The sequence below is a fragment of the Lupinus angustifolius genome, chromosome LG01, assembly GCF_001865875.1.
Source record: "Lupinus angustifolius cultivar Tanjil chromosome LG01, LupAngTanjil_v1.0, whole genome shotgun sequence".
NCBI classification, from domain to species: Eukaryota; Viridiplantae; Streptophyta; class Magnoliopsida; order Fabales; family Fabaceae; genus Lupinus; species Lupinus angustifolius.
The window spans coordinates 35011352-35032295 of NC_032009.1; the positions used below are offsets into that span (position 1 = coordinate 35011352).

A 20944-nucleotide genomic window follows, 5' to 3' on the forward strand; every position below is an offset into this window, starting at 1 on the left:
CTAGACTGATTTATTATTATTTTATTAAATACAACGTTAATTACTCTTCTCGATTTTTTGGTACTATTAATGGTATGTTTTTATCCTTTTTAAATAAAAAGTTAATCTATTTTAAAGTGAGTGATTGTCTCTCATAACAATTGTTGCTTATATGAATCGAACTCTTGACCTTTAGATTATTCTGGAAGTTCAACATGATCTTACACCACGGGTCATCACCTTTGTATTTACAGAAAAAAAAAAAAGTAGTGCTCCATGTTATAAATAAATTTAACTAGTAAAAATAATTAGTTGATTTAATTTAATGAAATACATACAAATGATTATAATTATTGTTCAACATGATATAAATGTAGTTAAATTTATTTATATTTTAGATAAAAATATTAGTAATTTTTTGCTTACAAATTACAGTGGAGACTAGATGACGTAGTGTGTTTTACAAAATAAGATTTATAAACATTAAATATAAAAATAGATAACATTTTTCTTTTAATATTTATGATTAGTAAATTTCCTTAAAGAAAATTCAGTGAGGTTGTTTTGGTTTGACAATGTACTTGGTGTATTTTTCTTTAATGAATACATCATACATTTCTTCTTATAACCTTGAATTAAAATAAAAGTATTCAATATTTTAAATATTTTTAAAATACCCAATAATTGTATTTTTATAATTTTATGGAATAATTTTCCAACTTACGCAGCACATTAAAACATGCTTACAAAATCAAATTATAAAAAAAATCGCATGTTTTTTAGGTAAAATATAATATGAAGAAAAAATAATGAAAAAATTTGCGAATAGCTTTCTGTTTTATTTTCTTTAAGGTTTTTGTACAAAAAAACTAAACATAATCTAATTGTGAAAGAATTAACTATAACTCACATGGTTCAAATTTGCGAATAATTAAATCATGTCCTTATACATAGTTTTCTCACAATTTAATTGATGAACTTCAAATCCTTTATTTACAAAATTGTAATATTTATGCAAAAACATATACACATTACATCACATTGTTTACTATTCATTTATATTATTTATTCTGAAGAGACAATAATAATTAAAAATAAATGATAAATGATGAGTTAACAATATATAAAAATCTTATCGAATCTAAACCATATTAACTCCATCCAAAAAAACACAGCTAGATTGCACAATAGGCTAAAGCAAAATAGCAAAGAAATAAAGAAGAAATGTGAAAGGAACCATATGTAGAAAAACTAAGCATCATTTGCAGGACTATAAATATATAATCAGCAAAATTTATATGTTAAACATTATGATCCACCACAAGAAAAGGGCAGCAACAGCAAATTTAATCTATGTTTTATAGTAATATATCATACTAGAAATTGCTAAGGATGATAGAAAAGTAGATAAAATAATAATATCACATAATATTAACACATTCCACAACTCTACCAGATTAAAGCATCTTTAAAAATTCACCACTTCAAAGCAAGAATATCACATTGGAGTGCACTTTGAATAGTCTTTTCCATCCAAACACAGCAATAGGATCTACTGCCACCATTTCTTCTCAGACAAAGATATGAGCTGCAAATGAAATTTAAGAAATATGTTAGGTTCTTAACCACAATCATCTTTCTAGTACTACATGGAAAATTTAAGAAATATGACACGTGCAGGGATATTGACATGGCACGTGTCTGTATAAATCAATGTCAATATCCCTGCACGTGTCATAATACTACAATAACAATCAATGTTTTATTCCACTAGATGAGGTCAGATATATGGATCAAACGATATCATAATGTTCAATCATAAATCATATTCATCGACAAATCATTTATATCTAAGTCTTTCTTAATCATTTCGCCAATTGTTTTTCTTGGTCTTCCTCTCCCTCTAGAAATTGGACTAGCCTTCATTTGATTTGCTCTCTTTACGAGGGCTTCTGCCAGTTGCCTCCACACATGTCTAAATACCTAAGGCGCGATTCTACCATTTTTTTCTACAATAGGAGCTACTCCAACTTTCTCCTTAATGCATTCATTTATAATCCTATATTGTCTACTATGATCACTCATCCAACGCAACATTTTCATCTCTGTTACATAGAGTTTATTCTTTTGTTAACATTTTATCACCCAACATTCAGTCTCATAATGTAGGTCTTATAGTTGTGCCACTTGTGCGGTAAAACTTTCTCTTACGCTTCAGTTGTATCTATTTATCACATATGACACCTAAAACACTCCACAATTTCAATCAACCCGCTTGAATCTTATGGCTCACATCTCTATCAATTTCCCATTGTCTTGTATGACTGATCCAAAATACCTAAATCTAGTGACTTGTGGTATGATATCATCCTCAATCTTTACATTTACAATAGGATTTGTCTACCTCTTGTTGAACTTACACCACATATACTCTTTCTTCCTTCGACTTATACGAAATACAAGTACTTCTAAAGCTTATCTCCAGATTTCTAGCTTCCCATTTAATTTCTCTGTCGAGTCTCCCACTAAGACAATATCATCCGCAAAAAGCGAGCATTTGGCACCGCTTGGATAATGGATATGCTCAGTGAGCACATCCAAGACCAATGTAACTAAATAGGGGCTCAATATTGATCCTTAGTGTAGTCGTACAACAATAGGAAGTTTTCCTGAGAGCCGTCTAGTGAGAGAAAAATAACTCCATTACATTGGTTACTCTAGTCACTATTAAACTCTTGATGGAATTTAATACTTTCGATTTGCCTTATGTAAAACACATCAATAAGAAAGCCACCATGCACTTTTCCACAGTTATATATTATACAATCAATCAGTTAAACCAAGTAGAATAGAAAAAGAACAAAATCCATTCAAAGACAGTTATAGCCCATCATATCCAGCTTAAGTGCATGCGAGGGTTTCGACATCTGCGGAATTTATTTGTAAGACTAGGGGAAATACAAGGTTATCGTGTTCCACATAAAAGCACCAAGACAGCAGGCAGTTGGAGCCTCTGAAGCATGGATTCGTCAAACACTCTCACGTGTCGGTGTCCGACACGTATCCGACACGGATACGCTCGGATTCGCGAAGGATACATATCCATAGAGTATCCAAAAATTAAAAAAAATAAATAAATAAATAAATATTAAGATACGTATCCGATTCGTTTTCAATAAAATATAGGATATATGGATTCGTTTTCAGTAAAATATAGGATATATAGATTCGTTTCCAATGAAAACAGGATAAGATAGATTCGTTTCCAATAAAATAGGATAAAATAGATTTGTTTCTAATAAAACAAGATAAGATAGATTCGTTTTCATTAAAATATGATAAGATATATTTGTTATGGAGGGCAATGATTTTAGAATAGATTCGTTTTCATTAAAATAGTATAAGATAGATTTGTTATGGAGGGCAATGATTTTAAATTTTCATTTGATATTTTGATTTACACTTATAATTTTATCATATTTTATGTGTTTTTATTATTTTATACGCGTATCCCTGAACATATCGTATCCTGTATTTTGGAAAAAATGTGTATCGACGTATCGGATACGTATCGTACCCGACACACGTATCAGTATCCGTGCTTCATAGGCTGGAGCTACTAAATGTCAACTCTTTGGGCGAAGAGATTTCACTTCAATTATCAACTACGGAAGCTACGGTGATTATCATTCGTTTATACTTTGTTTTCTTCATCTATAAAAATATCACAAACACAAGCTGATCCCCAACTTGCTTCTCTTGTACTTTTGACAGGAATCAGGATTAATGAATACTAGTCCTACATAAATGGTAGCTTGTTATATGCAGCAAAAGTCATGTGGTTCTTTCTGGGATTTATGTAAAAACAAATCTTAGCAAATCTCAAAAAATTCCTAAGGCTCACAAAATAAACATTTATAGAAAAAGGTACACCCAATAATGAAAGAGAAAAACAATCATTTGCATAGATATCACCAACCTGGCGAGCGACCTGTGCGAGTCGCCGGCTTTCCCGAGATGATTCAGTCATAGGACAAGACTTCTGAGGCTCCACACGACCATTTTGCTTCTCTGCAGACTTCTTTAAACTGTCATTTTCTAGAGAGCAATCCGCATCAGCGCTGGTAACGGGCTCCTTCTTACGCTTTCTCTGGAATGTGTATTTAAGAAACTTATTGTTTGCAGGTTGACAAGAAACCTTCTCATCGAAATCAGATGCTTTTGGATCCGGTTTTTCTGGTGACCCATTAGGTGGCTTAACATCAGCTCTAGAAGATGAGACCTCCAAACCTTCAGTTGACAAACTCTCTTGTCTAGTCAAATCTGACTTACCCAACAACTCCTTATCATCTTTAATTTTGCTCCGAGCACTGCAAGCATTAAGAAGTAATCCTTCTTTTCCAATACAATCACGAGATTCTGATTTCACAGTTGTGTCAGTTTTGTCTACGGGTACTTCAGCCAAAGGAGACATTACATCCTTCAGAGCTTCCTTTTCACATACTAGAGAAGAATCCACCCTTAACAGATCATTATTATCCAATACACATGTTGAACATTTGGCATCAGAAAGATATGATGCTTCATTTGTTTTATTAACCTGGCCCGGATGTACTCTCATCGTGAGTCTCCTTTTCTTAAGCACAGAGGCTTTGACAGGGTCAGCATCTGTTTTCACCATATCTAGTTTATCTACTTTCTCCTTTCCAAAAATAGTATCAACTTTGGCATTAGTTGTTACAGTCGTTGTTTTATCTTCTTCACGTACTCTTACTAGATTCTTCTGAGCTTCATTTTCACATTCTATAGAAGAATTTACCCTTGAGGAGTAATTGTTATCCCATACACATGGAGAAACTTTGGCATCAGCGAGATTTGATGCTTTATTTCTTTTCCTATCCCTCTTAGCACGTAATCTAGATCTAAGAACCTTTATAAGATTTCTCCTTCTTTTACGAGAGGGGACTTTGACGGGATCAGCATCTGCTTTCACCACTTTAAGTTCATCTGGTTTCTCCTTTTCACGAATAGAGTCAGTTACGGCATTAGTTGTTACAGGCATTGCTTTACCCTCTTCATGTACTCTTACTGAAGTTTCATCATGTGCATTATCTAAATTTCCTGAAACAGACATATTTCCATCAAAAAGACTCCTTTCAGATGCACGTATTCTCTGAGTGCATCCGTTTCTGTATAGCTCAGGCTCTTTGTTCCTAATGACTACGGATGGAAATTCTAGGTTATGAATGTAGCAGTTGTTTGTATGATCATGTGACACACCGAACTTGCTGCTATCATTTGTTCCATTCACAGTCGGATTCCTAGTGTCAGAAATTGAGACTGATTCAGCGTGTGAATCAGGTACAGGATGTACAGATCCATCGCAAGGACCAACTCTGTTATCCTGCAAACAACTTTCCTGAGTTTCAATTTTACCCTCTACGTTTTGTTCAACTGGGGGATACATCTGGTGGTTTGTCAAATTCTCCAGCTTACTCTCGGCTTCTCTCAACTCTGCCCTTAGGTTACTAACTATGTCCTCAGCTTCCTGGAGCTGTGCTTCAAGAACATCAATCTTCTTTTGCTGACTTAATGATGTCAGCTCTGCTTCCTTAACCTGAAACATAGCCATAGACCATAAGTCAGACAAACCGGAAACATGAGATGAACTTAGAAATGATTTAACTTGAAGGACTCTACTGCTTGGGTTCGGCTGAATAAGTTGCTAGGCTCAATACTAAATTATAGTTATGGTCAGCATGGGCTATAAATAAGCCTATAACGGTACTAAGAGCTCAGTGTCTTTTGTATATGATTCCGCTAATTAGGAACAAGTCTAGTGTTAAAAATATACGACATGAAAAGCATCCAGCACCAATTCTGTTAAACACAATGCTGCATTTCAGAATGATACAAATCGAAATGTCCACGAACCCTTCCATGGGATGGCAAAATCAAGAGACGATAACAGTAAAATACTAAAATGATTCCGAAGAACTCTTAAACAATGGATACCTGAGATGCCTAACAATTATGATATTAAATTAATGGATTTGGAAGGACAAGTTAAACTAAACAAAATGAACATTTTAAGTATATGCAAGGTATTTTCACAACTCGAAAAAACGGGCATTCAACCGTTAACCCTTACCAAGGCAACCCACATTTTAAGTGAACGCAAGGTATTCCAGAAGTCGACAAAGAAAATAATCCATCTCCATTGGCTGAATTCAACCAAACCATTTTTTTCATATCCCCATCCATTTCAAGGGTGTATACTACCACTCAAACTTGATTCGAATTCTAACGAGTGAAACGAAAGGCTTGAGATTTTTTAAACAATCGATAACACACACGAAACCCAACAATCCACATCACAAAATACAAGATAGAACCAAAATCCAAAAATACAAAAGCAATAAACTTTCTTTAAAAGAAAAAGATGATAAGCAACCCCATTTGAGAATGGTTATTAAACCTTAGAATCAAGCATTTGTTTGAGCCTGAGAAGCATCCGAAGCGCTTCATCTTTAGTTGAAAGAAGCTCCTGATGAAAGCGCGTGGCTTTTCTCTCAGAAGCCATGACACGTGCCGCAGCCTCCTTGGCCGTGTTGAGTATGATATCAGCATAAGCCTTCTTCAAAGCCAACAATTTCTGATCAAAACACAAAATAAGAACAAATCAAAACCCAAAACATAATAAAAACTCAGCATAGAATCAACAATTTTCATAAACCCAGAAAAGAAATTCAATTTTGCTCAAACAGAAAATAACAATTATATAAAAGAGGGAAAAAAACATGTTGGGGGAAAAGGAACGGTTAACGGTTTACCTCGGAATCGTCCATTGATGTCTAATGCATCAGAATAAGGATGTTGATGAAAGTAGTTAGGTTCAGAACAAGACAACAAGTGAAGTGGGGAAAGAAGAAAAGGGAATTATTTTAACTTGTTTTCTTATAAAAAAATTCTTCTCAAATTAAATTAGTCCAAACAAATTTAATTTATGAAAAAACTGTATTAAAAATAAATAAAGACTTGTGTGGAGACTAAACAATGAATAAGATCTTACAACACATTAATAATTTAATTCTAATTCAGTATAATCTTAAATGATAGTATCAAAAACTATAAAATGTATTTATATCTAAATATGATAGGTTATATGTGTTTTCATACAAGTTTTTCTCAACAAAAAAATTTGATTTTTGAATTTGATGAATTAATTTAATTTTAAAATTTGTAATTTCACATGTTATAATCATGTGATTAAAGTAGTTGAAAGATTTATCAAATTGTGTGTCCTTTTATCCTTATCTTTCTCTATTTCATCATTATACTCATAGTGTAGAGAGGGAAAAAATATTAAATGATAATATAAAAGTTTTATGCACTCTAAGAGTATTATCTTTTTATATTTAGTTATTATTTACTCTTCAAAAAGTAATACAAATGAATTGAATACGATCGTGTATAAACAAATGTATATATTAGGAAGTGAGTCTCTCACAATATATAATCACTTAATTGTCATGCTTAATATTTGTGCAGTTAGTACTTAAATGTTATCCCATATCACAATCCCTAAACAAAAGTAATATCTAATTTGATTGTTATTTTTTTGAATAAATTATATGGACACCTCATAAGATTTACATTAATTATATTTAACTCATCTTATGTTTAAAACGTTACATTCACCTCTCTCAAGTAGAGATAAGTGTAATTACAACCACCTCTCTTGCCAAGTACTTGATGTAATATGTTTATACAAATAAGAAATAATCAACATAAGTCTAAAAAACGAAGTAATTTATATAATTTCATCCATAAGACTCGAATCCGGGTTCTTACTCAAGGGGATCAAACATGTACCACTTGAACCAACGTCCGTTGGTTAATATTTTGTCTTTTGATTATACTTGTCTGGACCTAATTTCAGTCATTAGCAAATATTACATTATATTTGTCTCAACTTGTTTTCTTTCGTGATCAATCATGTATTTCTTTAAAAGTTCAAAATCTTAATACGTGATAAAGAAGAAAAAAGACTCAATATTATAACTAATGTTATCTGATATAGAAGCCTTTCAAAATATATAACAAGTGAGCTTGCAAAATAAGTTAATGATGGTGTATATTTCGATTTTCTTAATTATATAAATGTTTTTGTAAATATACTACATTCCTTATAGCTTATTCAGTCAACATAACATTTTTTGTTAATTTTATTTGAGTTTTTAGAAATTTCATCTTAAATATGATTAATAAATAGTACATAATAATTAATAAATATAAATAATGGTTTCTTTACTAATTTATCCATCCTATACTATATCTATTTACTAAAACTAATTATTATGTAAATTTATATTCATAGCATGTTTTTGTGACATTTACAACATCTAATTATGAAATATTCTTTTGGTTAATGATAGATTATCTTCAGAAACTTTAGATCATGTTAAATGATTGTCATACTATCTTTAACCATTACATAATGAATATATTTTACACAATTAATATTATATATTAGTATTCTCGATTTTGATTTATATTTACATATTTATGAACATGTATCAAAACGAACATAACCCAAATTAATGCACAAGTAACTTAATAGTTCAACCTGCAAACAAGAATCATGAAGAAAAGAATGCATATTGAATTCCAACTTTTATGATGTTTTGTTACTTGGATACAGGAATGTCTATATGTTAAGAAAGGATGAGCAAACACATAGAAACACACTTGGGTTGTTCTTTTCCTTTATCATATTCAATTGGTGTTGGTTCAAGTGTTACATGTTTGATTTCCCTTAAGCAAGAACCAGGATTCGAGTCTTATGGATGAAAAAAATGTCCGTTGAGAGAGTTATATTAGTGAGAAACAAAAAAAAAATGCAATGTCAAAAGAAGATTAATGATCAATGTTACCTTTCTTCGGCTAGTACCTATGTAAAGCATTAATGCCATTCAAGAATAATAAAAAGAAGTTAAGCAATTACAGAGGATTAATGAAAAAGAAACCAATGGGAAAAAAAAGGAAAGGCTAATTAAAAGTTAGTAGAAATAACCGTTCCCCAAATTATAGTGGAAATTACCTATATGTGTCAATTTCTCAATTAAAACTTTCATTCTAAAACATGTCTATGTTAATCATATGTACCTTTTAACATTGTATATTCTCTTTTTGTACATTGTACATTTTAATATTAATTATTAATGAGCTCATTTGTTTTTTATTTTATGAAGAAATTACATCTCACAATAAAGGGGATCAAATCTCTTTTCACATGTGAATTACTTCTCTCTCTATTATCATTTCATATCTCCATATTCTTCTCCCCTTTCATTTCATATTTCTCTCTTATTCTCTCATGTGTTTACAATCCAATGTTTCATTCGTCAATCTTCATTTCATTTAAACCTAATATTATGGCTTCTGTATCCTGCTATTCAATCTTCATCATTGTAGATTTGTTCTTATTTTGTAAATATGTTGTTTAAAATGTTTTTTTATTGATTTTTCATTCATTTGTTTATTTCTAGTTATGTTCTTATTTTCTAGATCTTTTATTTGATTTTTTGTTTATTATGTATATATATTCTTATTTTTTTCTTTGCTTTTGTTATTTAATATTTCATTGATTTGTTTATTTTGTATATGTGGTATGATTGATTTCATTATTTTGTAGATTTGTTATTCCAATAATCATCTTCATTAGTGTCTGATTTACAAGAATTTCGTCCTTAACAATGACCAAACCTTAAAAACTATGTTATATACTCGATCCCCATTTATATATATATACACATTTAGTTACAAGTTACAATATTGTATTTATTTGTTTGTTGTCATGAATTTATTTATCTTTTCATCTTATCTCGCATTTATCATTTTATCTCTTCATTTGCACTTTGACTCTCCATTAGAGCATCTCTATAGGTTAGTTTTATGTCTTTGTGTCCTTATCTTATTAAAATCTTCAATTTTATTCTCATTTGCACAACAAATGAATTTGATTATTTTTTCCTATGTGGTTATTTTTCTAAAGCAGAAAATACGAATTTGTCATATTCTTTGTTTCAACATTTGTAGAAGAGGAACCTCACATCCTAGAACACAACGATTAGATGTTACAATCATTATCTGAGTGTAGAACAATAATTCTTTAATTTTATTATGTGTTTGCCTTTTTTCATTCGAATTTAATTTTTCAACCTTAGAGTGTGTCAACCTTGTATTAGTAAGAATAATCTTTAATTTTTTTTATTCTCATCATAAATATTTTGACATGTTTAATTGTCGAACATGTATATTTTATCTAATTAATCATAGTAAATGTGATCATTATATAAGCCATAACCAGCAAAGACAATTTAATTTAATTTATATTCTATTCTATAACTAATAAATTTGTGGCATATTAATATTTAATTCCATTTATATTCTATTTTGTTTGAATTTATAGATCAGTTACAAAAATGTAATATAAATTTGCATAGTTATAACTAATAAATTTGCGGAATATTATTTGAATGATATTTACTCATTAATGTTTGACATCGTTCCCCATAATTTGTTTATATTTGGAACCTTTAACCTATAATTTATCTTGATTAATTGAATTCCATAACGTGTGTGATTAATTGAGAATATTACACTGTTACTTTAACAATGGAAACGTAATGCATATTATAATTATATTGATAAAGAAATAATTAAATAATTCAATTTTTATGTCAAAAACATACAGAAAAGTATAAATATTTTCGATCAGTTAAAAAATGACATTATATACAATTAATCAATTGATAATTACACTTTAGAAACTGAAATTATTAGGCATGATTGTTTTTAATGTAATTTGCTCTGTTATCAAAAAACTAAACAATTTTCTTCCACAATTAATTTTGTTATTTGATTTTTTATTGTATTTTTGGATTGAATTTCTCTTCATTAGGATGTAATGATCAAAATATTAAAGCAATTTCATTTGAATATGGTAATTAACTTATTTGATTTATATTTTGATTAAATTATTTATGATTTTCTAATTTTAAGCGATACTCATTATGGATATAAATTTGCATAATTATAAATAATAAATTTGAGAAATATATTTATATTTAATTTCATTTATATTCTATTTTGTTTGAATTTGTGGATCAATTACAAAATTTGAATTTGAACATAAATTTGAAAAATTATAACTAATAAATTTGTGAAATATTAATTTAGTAATATCCACTCATTAATGTTTTTCATTATTCGTGATAATTAGTTTAAATTGGGAACCATTAACATATAATTTGTCTTGATTCGTTGAACACCATAACATGCAAGATTAATTGAGCATATTATATGGTTACTTTAACATTGAAAAATATTGGGAATAATGTTTTACATTGTTCCCGATAATTTGTTTAAATTTGGAACCTAACATGTAATTTGTCTTGATTTATTGAACTCCATAACATGCATGATTAATTGAGCATATTATATGGTTACTTTAACCTTAGAAATTTAATGCACATTTATAATTATATTAAATAATAATGTCATAAAAAAACATAAAAGTTCAAAAAATTTCATTCAGTTACAAAATGACATTATACACAATTAATCAATTGTTAGTTACATTTTAGATTTTAGAATTCAAAATTGTTAGGTATGATTGTCTTTGAATATCTTTTATTTTGTTATCTAATAATTAAATAATTGTTCTCACAATTAGTTTTGTGATTTGATTTTTGATGGCGTTTTTTTATTTTTAATAGGATGAGAGAATCAAAATATTAAACAATTTGATTTGATTGTGACAATCAATTGATTTGGTTTATATTTTGATTAAATTATTTATAATTCCCTAATTTTAAGCAATGCTCATTATAGATGACATAATAGTAAATAATAAATTTTGAGAATATTAATATTTAATTCAATTTATATTATTTTTTGTTTGAATTTATGGATTAGTTACAAAAAATGGAATATAAATTTGCAGTATTATAATTAATAAATTTGTGGAATATTAATTGAGTAATATCTACTCATTTGTTTTACATCATTTCTTATAACTTGTTTATATTTTGATTCATTAAGCTATAATTTGTTCTTATTCGTTGAATTCGATAACGTACGTGATTAATTAACTATATTACACGATTACTTTAACACTAGAAACTTAATACACAATTATAATTATATTGATTTAGAAATAATTAAATAATTATATTTTTAATGTCATAAAGAAATATAAAAACTCAAATTTTATGAATCAATTACAAAAATGACATTATACACAATTAAGTTAAATGATCAAATATAATAAGACGATGATATAACACATTAACTCTATAATGTATGTGATTTATTGAACAAATTACATAATTACTTTAACATTGCAAACTTAATATACATTTACTATTATATTAATAAAGAACAATTACAATTCTATTTTTAAAGTCTTAAGGAAATAGAATAGTTCAAATTTTCTTGATCAGTTAAAAAGTGTTATTATAGACAATTAATTAATTAAATTAAATGTTCAAATGTATTAATTAGTTTGATATTCATCAAATAAATAAATGTATATTATAATTCATATATTTTGGATAAATCACAATGTATCATTGACCATTATAGGACAATAATTGTACAAAATCATAAATTTGTTTTTCCTGAATCAATATCTTTATCTTTATTTCATACATTGTTGGTTTTTTCAAATTTTTATCTTATTTTTTAGTTGAATTGATTTTAACAATTTTATTTTTACAAACGGTTGAAAAATCTATTCCCATGGGTTTACTTTAATGCATAAGGATAAAATTATAAAATTACAAAAAAAATGAGGATAACTATTTAAAAATAAAAGGGATATGGTTACATGTGCAATATTAAAATATGATGTTACTTTAGAAATATTAAAATAGTAATAATATGAATTATAACATATTGTTTGTAGTTATTTTATAGTCAAGTAATAATAATATGTATTTTTATACTAATCTTATTTTAGAATCAAATAATGATGAAATTATAAATCTATTGATGATTTTTTTAATTAATAGGATACTACTAACTATATGATCTTATGTATGCATAAAAAGCAATGTTGAAAAAGTCAAGCCAGATGTTAAACCGAAAGAAGTTTCATATTAAGTTTAACTGGTTTAAACAATTAAACTGTATGGTCTGACCAAATGTTTTATACATAATTAATAATTTTTATCTAAAAAAATATAATTATGTGTAAATCTAAAGTCTTATATAATTAATAATTATGTATAATTATATTGAATTAACATATCTTCATCTTTTTTAATTGAACATTCGAGTTTACTCCTCAGGTTAATGCGGTTGAACCAGGTTTAACACAATCGGACCAGAATTCCTCGGTTCAAACCTCATTTGGTTAAGACTGCAAATAAAAGTTGTTTTTAAGTCCGGCCAACAGTCAGACCGATCGAGCTGTCAAGTCCAGTCCGGTTCTCATAACACTGATAAAAAGAGAAGCGAATTAACTATCTTGAAGTTTACTCTCAACCATCAATGTCTAAAAACTCATCAATCACTTTGATGTTGGACTATTGTAGCCACCGAGAACAACTAAATTAAACCATTATCATATTAAGGAGAACAAGTCATCTTCCAAGTTTCCACTAAGTAGGTAACAACATAATCATTTTATCTTAGTCTATTAAATAACTATGTAAAGTTATTCAATAATATTTGCAACTAAATTGAAATTTGTGAAGAAAGAAAACAAGTAGAAGACGTAGACTCAAGATATTGGTTTTTGAAAGAACTATTGTAATAGTTTTAAGATCATATTACAAATTTCAGGCATAATAGTTTTCTTTTAATTATTGTCAAAAGATCTTAATGCATAATGATAGATTACAAAATAAGTTTGTTCACACAAAATAACTTCCTTCAATTACTTTCTCAAAAATTCCCAGCACTTCCCCGACAAAGTTAATTGGTCCATATAAACCTACCCACTCATATGAAAAATTACATAGAAGTACATCTTGAAATATAATGATGGTGTATTTTAATAGTCAAGTCTGAAATCCAAAATACAACAACTAATTTGCCATCATGATTTACAAATCAATGGTAGATTTGTTGTTATGTATATTGTAAACTTTGTTTGTGTATTCATTTATGTTCCTTAAATTTTGTTGTTTTCACATTGTTAGTTGTTGAGAACTTTCGCACTAATCTCTTTATTATCCAAAGTCCTCGCATGTAATAAATTACAAACAATTATGTAGAAACAAAGATTTTGAATTGAAGTTTAATTTATTGAGAGTCAACATAAAAAATGTTAGTTATGTCGTTAAGATTTATTACTTTAAATTGTTCATTCACATTTATTTTTTACTTTTATATTATAATTATTTTGAATTACATGACTATTTGTTGTTTCAACTCGTACAAGTGTTACAACTTGAATATTTATATTGTATTTTTAAATTAATACATGTTTATGTTTAACTAACAACTTGTATCTTTTACTTAATTATAATTTTAAATATTTTTCAAAACTAGCACGAAACGGCATATGCAAATACACGGATATACTGCTAGTTAATAAAGTAAAAAAAGCAAAGCATACCTGAGTGTAGCATCTTTAAAGCTTCTAACACCAACAATGTGTTCAATTTGGACAACCCAAACAGAATGCCAACAATCCCAATATACCAAAGTAAAGAAGAAAAAAACATGTTAAACACTAAATGTATGAAGATGACTAATGAGGCATATTCAACTAATAGATAGATGTGAGGTTGGAATGGGGTAAAACCTTTAATTTGAGAAGAGCATTTCAACATCAAATAATACTTCCATTCTTATTTGTGTCTATATATTATTATTTTTATTCTTATTTGAATCCTACAATCTACCCACACTTTTATATTTTACAATGAATATAATAAATTATTAACAATAATTACTTACTTATTTATTAATAATTTTATTATAAATGAAATATAACTAAAAATATAATCTTTTGTTGGAAATTATAAAAATAAAATAAGTGGACACGAAAAAACAAAACAAATATTACATTAATTAAAATATAGTAAATTAAAAGATAAATAAAGTACATAAAATAAATAAAGTATATCACAATACATGAAAGTCATCTCTCATCACCATGTTCTTATTTACTAAGAACTATTCTTATTTAACAACAAAACTCAAGAAATAAAAATATCAAAGCGGAGAATGGATTAAGAATGTTCTTCATGTTTGTGTTGGCTTTATGGAAATCTCTCGTTCTATTTGGCCTTATGAGGAAGGAAAGTACACAAAATAAAAACGGATAAATTTACTTAGTCTAAGAAAAATTTAATGGTTTAGATATACTCACTAATTTATTACTGAATTCATTAGAATTAATGACTAAAATGTAGAGTAAAAATTTTAAACTTACTCTTACTTTTGATAAAATATATTCTCACTTCATTCCTAGATTTTTTATCCAAAAAGGAAAACGATATACACTCAACATACTAGAGTTGAGTAGATATGAACAAATACCATATGTCCAAAAAATCATATACTTATATGTGTTGTCACTCAAATTTTAATAAATAATATAAGAAATATTAATTTATGGTTAGTACAATTGTTTTAATAAAATATTACTTTTTAATTGGATTTAGACACCAAATAAGAGAGTAATGGCCATTATATAAAGTATTGAAATAAATTTTTAGTAAAATAAAATAATGGAGATGGAAATTGAATAATGCATAAGGACGAATATCCCGCCAGAACCCATGTTTAAAAATCCGTTACCGCCAGGACCATACCCGGAGGATTGGATTCTTCACTCTCATTCTATTTTCCCCTTTATCCAAACAAGGAATACCACGTGGCATTCTTCTGAACTATGTTTACTATCTTACCTTCTTTCACCTTTTCCTCTAAACCTTTCCATTCACTAACTCAACATCAAAACCACGACCAATTACCAATAACACTTGGAAATGAAGTATATCTTTGTATAAGAAAATAAGTTATTTCTTTCTACCGGTGAAACCATAACATGTGTTATGTTTCATCATTTTTTATAAAAATATTTTTAAAAACAAACAAAATAACACATGTCACATTTTTTAATGCTTAAAGGAGATACATTATCCTCATAATAATTTATCAATTATTTCTGAACCCCGTGTTTTCATCAACATCAATGTTATTGCGTTTTCATTTTCTGATTTTCTGAATTCAACTTTGTTACAGAAAATGACCCTTTCACCCTCCATTTCACAACCCAACCCTCCCTTTCTATCCACTACGTTTATAAACCCTAACCACCTCCACCTCAACCTCAACCTCAACAACATTAACATCCGAAAACTCTTATTCCGCCGAAGATTTCACTTTCAAGCACGCGCCAAATCGCGTGAACTCATCCTCGGCAACCGTAGAGAAAGGGAAGTGCATTTACGATGTTGAAAACCTAATTAACAAAAACAAGATTTTCCTCAACGATTTCGCACTCGTGTTCAAGGAATTTGCACAACGCGGCGATCGGAGAGACAAGTGCTTCAAAAAAACAACGGAAAATATAATTTTAAATGACACATCTATCCTTTTGATTATCATAAAATTACACTTTTGCCATAAAAATAAGTGCAAAAATCATGTATTTACCTTTCCATTAATGGAGAAGATATTTGTTCCCTTTTAAGTATACGCAGTGCCACATATGGTGCAAGCCAAATGAACACATTTACGCCATTATGATTACTTTATTGGGCAGAGAAGGATTGCTTGATAAGTGCCTTAGAGGTGTTTGACAAAATGCCTAACCAAGGTGTTCTGTGTAGCGTGCTGCGGTGATTAATGCATATGGACGGAATGGTTAGTATGAGACTTCACTCGAGTTGCATGATAGAATGAAGCAGGGGAGGATTTCGCCGAGTATATTGACTTATAATACTGTGAGTAATGCTTGTGCTAATGGTAGTTTTGATTGGGAGGGGTTATTGGGGCTGTTTGCTGAAATGAGGCATGAAGTGATACAGCGGGATGTTATTACTTATAATACATTGCTTAGTGCTTGTGCTCATACGGGTTTAGGCGATGAAGCTGAAATGGTGTTTAGAACTATGAATGAAGGTGGGATAGTGCCTAATAATGTGCCAGATATTACCTCTTATAATGTGTTGTTAGAGGCTTGTGCAGAGTTGGGGTCCATCAAAGAGGAAATGGATGTATTTCAGCAAATGCAGGCGGCAGGGTTGTACTGAATGCTGTGACGTATAGTATTCTGTTGGATTTGTATCGAAAGCATGGGAGGTATGACGATGTCCACCAATCGATCACATTTTACTTCGGATGCTTTAATTTGTGTTATAATTAAACCTACCTCTCTAAGTTGGTTGCAGGTCAATTGATGCATATAATCTAATTGATGAGATGATCACAATGAGGGTGTCAGATATTCACCAAGTGATTGGACAAATGATCAAGGGAGAGTATGATGATGAATCTAATTGACAGATAAATGCTGAAATTGGCAGATAAATGATCAGCGGTATAAATGCTGAAATTGAAAATTGATAGTCTATCATGTGAAACCTAAAGCTGACTATCTTGCAGGATGTGGGAGGGTGGCGCATTAACAGCACTATCAATTTGGCTGAATGATATGCAGGAGATGTTCTTGACGGGTGATAATCTTCCCGAGCTTGCAACAGTTGTTGTGGCGTAAGTTGATTTTTGCCTCTAAAAACTATTCATTTAATCTTCTGCACTACAAACCTAGATTAAAGCATTGCTGTTAGAAGTAGGGTGTAACAGTGGTGAACAAGAATTGGTTTGCATCCGACCCACCTTGATTATGAATAGATGGAAAGTGCATTGATGTGCTTGTATTTTTTTATCAAAAGAAAAACAGTTTCATCTAGTACCATTTTGGATCATCATTTAGAACATTCTATCTTTAATATAGTTTCGGATTAATCAGTCTTGGTCGAATGGAGAAAAGCACAGTTGCCCAAGATTTGCATATTGCAAAGGCTGCATTTTCATTCCTGTAGCATAATGTTTCATCATCCTTCACTTTCCCTGCATTTTCATTCTTGTAGCATATTGTATGTCAGAAGTCACAACAGAGTCGAATTCTGTAAGGCACTGAATCATCTTCAAATAGAACAAAAAAGGATAAATTAATGTCTTAAGTAATACCTCACTGACTAGTGCAGGAGTTATAGCATTCAAACCTGATGTGCAAATTGGTAAAGCTAATGATGTTGATTCTAGAACTGGTAGCACCCGAATTGATCTTCTAGAACCTGATATGCAAAGTGTAAAAAACAGTGGAGGTTCATTGAAGTGAAATATCCAGTTATCCTTTTGTTTTTGTTACAAAATAACTTGTGTGGAAAAAGTTATTGAGTTTAGGAGCACTTTTGTTACAATAGTTTTGAAAAAATATTGACAATAAAAGATAGTCTTTTGAAAAAACAATATTGTTACAATAGTTAAGTAACCAATTGTCCTATTGTGTTTGTGATGTAAATCATGTTAGGCCAAGTTCTGAGTCAAGGGGCAAGAGATGTCAATAGGGTCAATGACTAGGGCCAAAGCCGAATCAAGACCCTTAAGGTTACAAATGACTCAATTAATCCTGGAGATCACATGGAGGAAGGGCGTTTATGTCTTTAGGTGTTATATGGTAGTTTGGTTTATTTTATTGCATAAATAAATGAGAATAATTCTCATGCTTAGTCTTATGAGTTATTTTAATTATTGTTGAAGTATTTTATTTAGTTTCATTAAAATCAGTAACATGGGGTTGAGAATTTATTTAATCCCTTTTAACATGGTCTAATAGTGGCCAAGAAATTAAATCCAAAGAGGGCACATGTAGAACATTAGATTTCAAGTGGCATGGTCAAGTGACACGACTAACTAAAGTCCATTCAAGTTTGGCACGACTAGACCATGTGAATCAACCTTGCAAATTCAAAATCCTAGGAAGACACAAATATATAATTAAAGACATTTAAGTTATCATAGTAATTAAGTAAGAAGATATCATTGAGATCAATTTCAAGTTAGCGTGGAAAAAGTCTAATAAGCAAGTTTTTAACAATCCAAGTAGCCTATAAATAAATTGATGACCATTTCAAATTCGGTTTAAGCTCATTCCAGAAAGACAAGTAATCAAGTCTCATTCAGGGCATTCAAGACAAGGCTCATTCAAAAAAGACAAGTAATATAGTCTCATTCAAGGCTCTTCAACCAAGTTGGCGTGTGAATCTCCTTAGCTTGTGGCATACATCATTTGACTTATCAAATATTCCATACTTGTGGTGCCTCACCTTTCATTCTTTTCCATTTCTCTTGTGCTTCACACACACATCATTCTCACTCCCACAAATTCCATCAAAACCATGTTCATTTTCCATCCATTTCATTATCGTCATACCAATCATCCACCATCTTCCATAAACATTCGAACCAAGATCATCCCTTAAATACTATACTCAACCGTATCATTCAATCCTATAAAATTTCCCAACCGTGATCATCCAACCCTACACATATACCTTTATCCAAACAACCACATATCTTTACCCTACACACAACAAGCCAAGCCATTTCCCATCAAATCCATCAACCTTAAGTTATATCTTCAATCCGCAACCAAACTCTACAAATCCCTAAATCAACACCCTAAACCGAGATCATAAGCCTTACATCCCTAAACATACACAAACCTAGCCTAAATACTACTCACAAATCGAACCAAATATTCATCAAAACCTTAACCCAACACCTAAGCCGAAACATAAATTACCAGACTTATACTTATAATTTTAAGCTAAAAACAATCCTAAAATGAAGGCAACTCTAAGAGGCATTAGTTTTTTTTGGTTTCTCACAGGTATCCTTGCACCGGAGGCAATCCTATCCGAGCTGGGAACATCCACAGGTACGTGAGGCTAACTCTCCCAACGGGTATTTTTTCCATCCACAAGACTCAAACCCGGGTTCTTGCTTAATGAAACTCAAGCATGTACCACTTGAACCAACGCCCGTTGTTACAATAGTTAAATAACCAGCCCTCTTATTGTTTCTGTTACAATAGTTTGGAAAAATATTTAAAATAAAAGATATTAAGTGATAGGAGTAATGATTATTAAGAAAGTCGAAATTGAAAAATACTTCCTGATCTCAAATTCATTTAGAATTGATTAGTAACATGCAAGTGTTAAGTTCTACCGAGTTGCTCCTTCAACTTGTATTGTTGGCAAATGATTGATTAAAAGTATATGAGCAAGCCATCAAGATGTTTTTTCAAGGAAGATAATTATGTAATTATAATATACTAAAGAAAATAATTTATGGTGGGTTAACCATGAATGTTACATGATTATACAAGGTTCCACCATTGATTGTAGTAGTATTTGCATTCTAATTCCGTATACCTTCATCAAAAGATGGATATGATAGGGTATTCGTGCATTTGACACATAATTTAAATATGTTAATTTATCTTCGAAAAACGGAAAAATGGAATGAATTGATCGCAATATTTTATAATATTTTATGATTTTTGACTCCTATGAGATTCCCTTCATTTTTAATTTAATTTTGCCTTTTTCCTATACCTATTGTTCACATGTTCCTGCAAATATGATTGGAAAACTATGTCCCATAAGTTCTCTTCTATTAAATCCTCTCTTTCTCCAAAACAACAAGAACAAAAAATGTACACTCTCTTTAGTACAATTAATTTGAAAAATGGGCTAAAGATTGAAAAGTCACTGTGTGACTAAAAAGCTAGAGAACTGAAAGTTTATGGCTAATAATTAAGCTAGCTGATTGAATTGAAGGTGTTTACTAAAATTAGCTGAACAACTTATTGATTTTAGTGTAAAAAATGAAGCAAAATGACTTATAAACTTATGTCTTATTAGGC

General features: G+C 29.8%; 1 protein-coding gene and 1 pseudogene across 2 annotated transcripts; one reads left to right on the forward strand and one right to left on the reverse strand.

Annotated features, from left to right (window-relative positions):
* Positions 1228-6912, reverse strand: LOC109362807. Of its 2 annotated transcripts, XM_019608843.1 has the most exons (5): positions 6813-6912; positions 6458-6634; positions 3959-5596; positions 1494-1567; positions 1228-1445 (listed from the first exon to the last, which is right to left on the reverse strand). In XM_019608843.1, exons 1-4 carry the CDS (start codon positions 6825-6827, stop codon positions 1532-1534), a joined length of 1866 nt encoding a protein of 621 aa, XP_019464388.1. In that variant the 5' UTR covers positions 6828-6912; the 3' UTR covers positions 1228-1445; positions 1494-1531. The 2 variants fall into 2 exon arrangements, with proteins under 2 accessions (XP_019464388.1, XP_019464380.1); XM_019608835.1 differs by having other exon boundaries at positions 1228-1567.
* LOC109339974 lies at positions 16252-18087 on the forward strand (annotated as a pseudogene).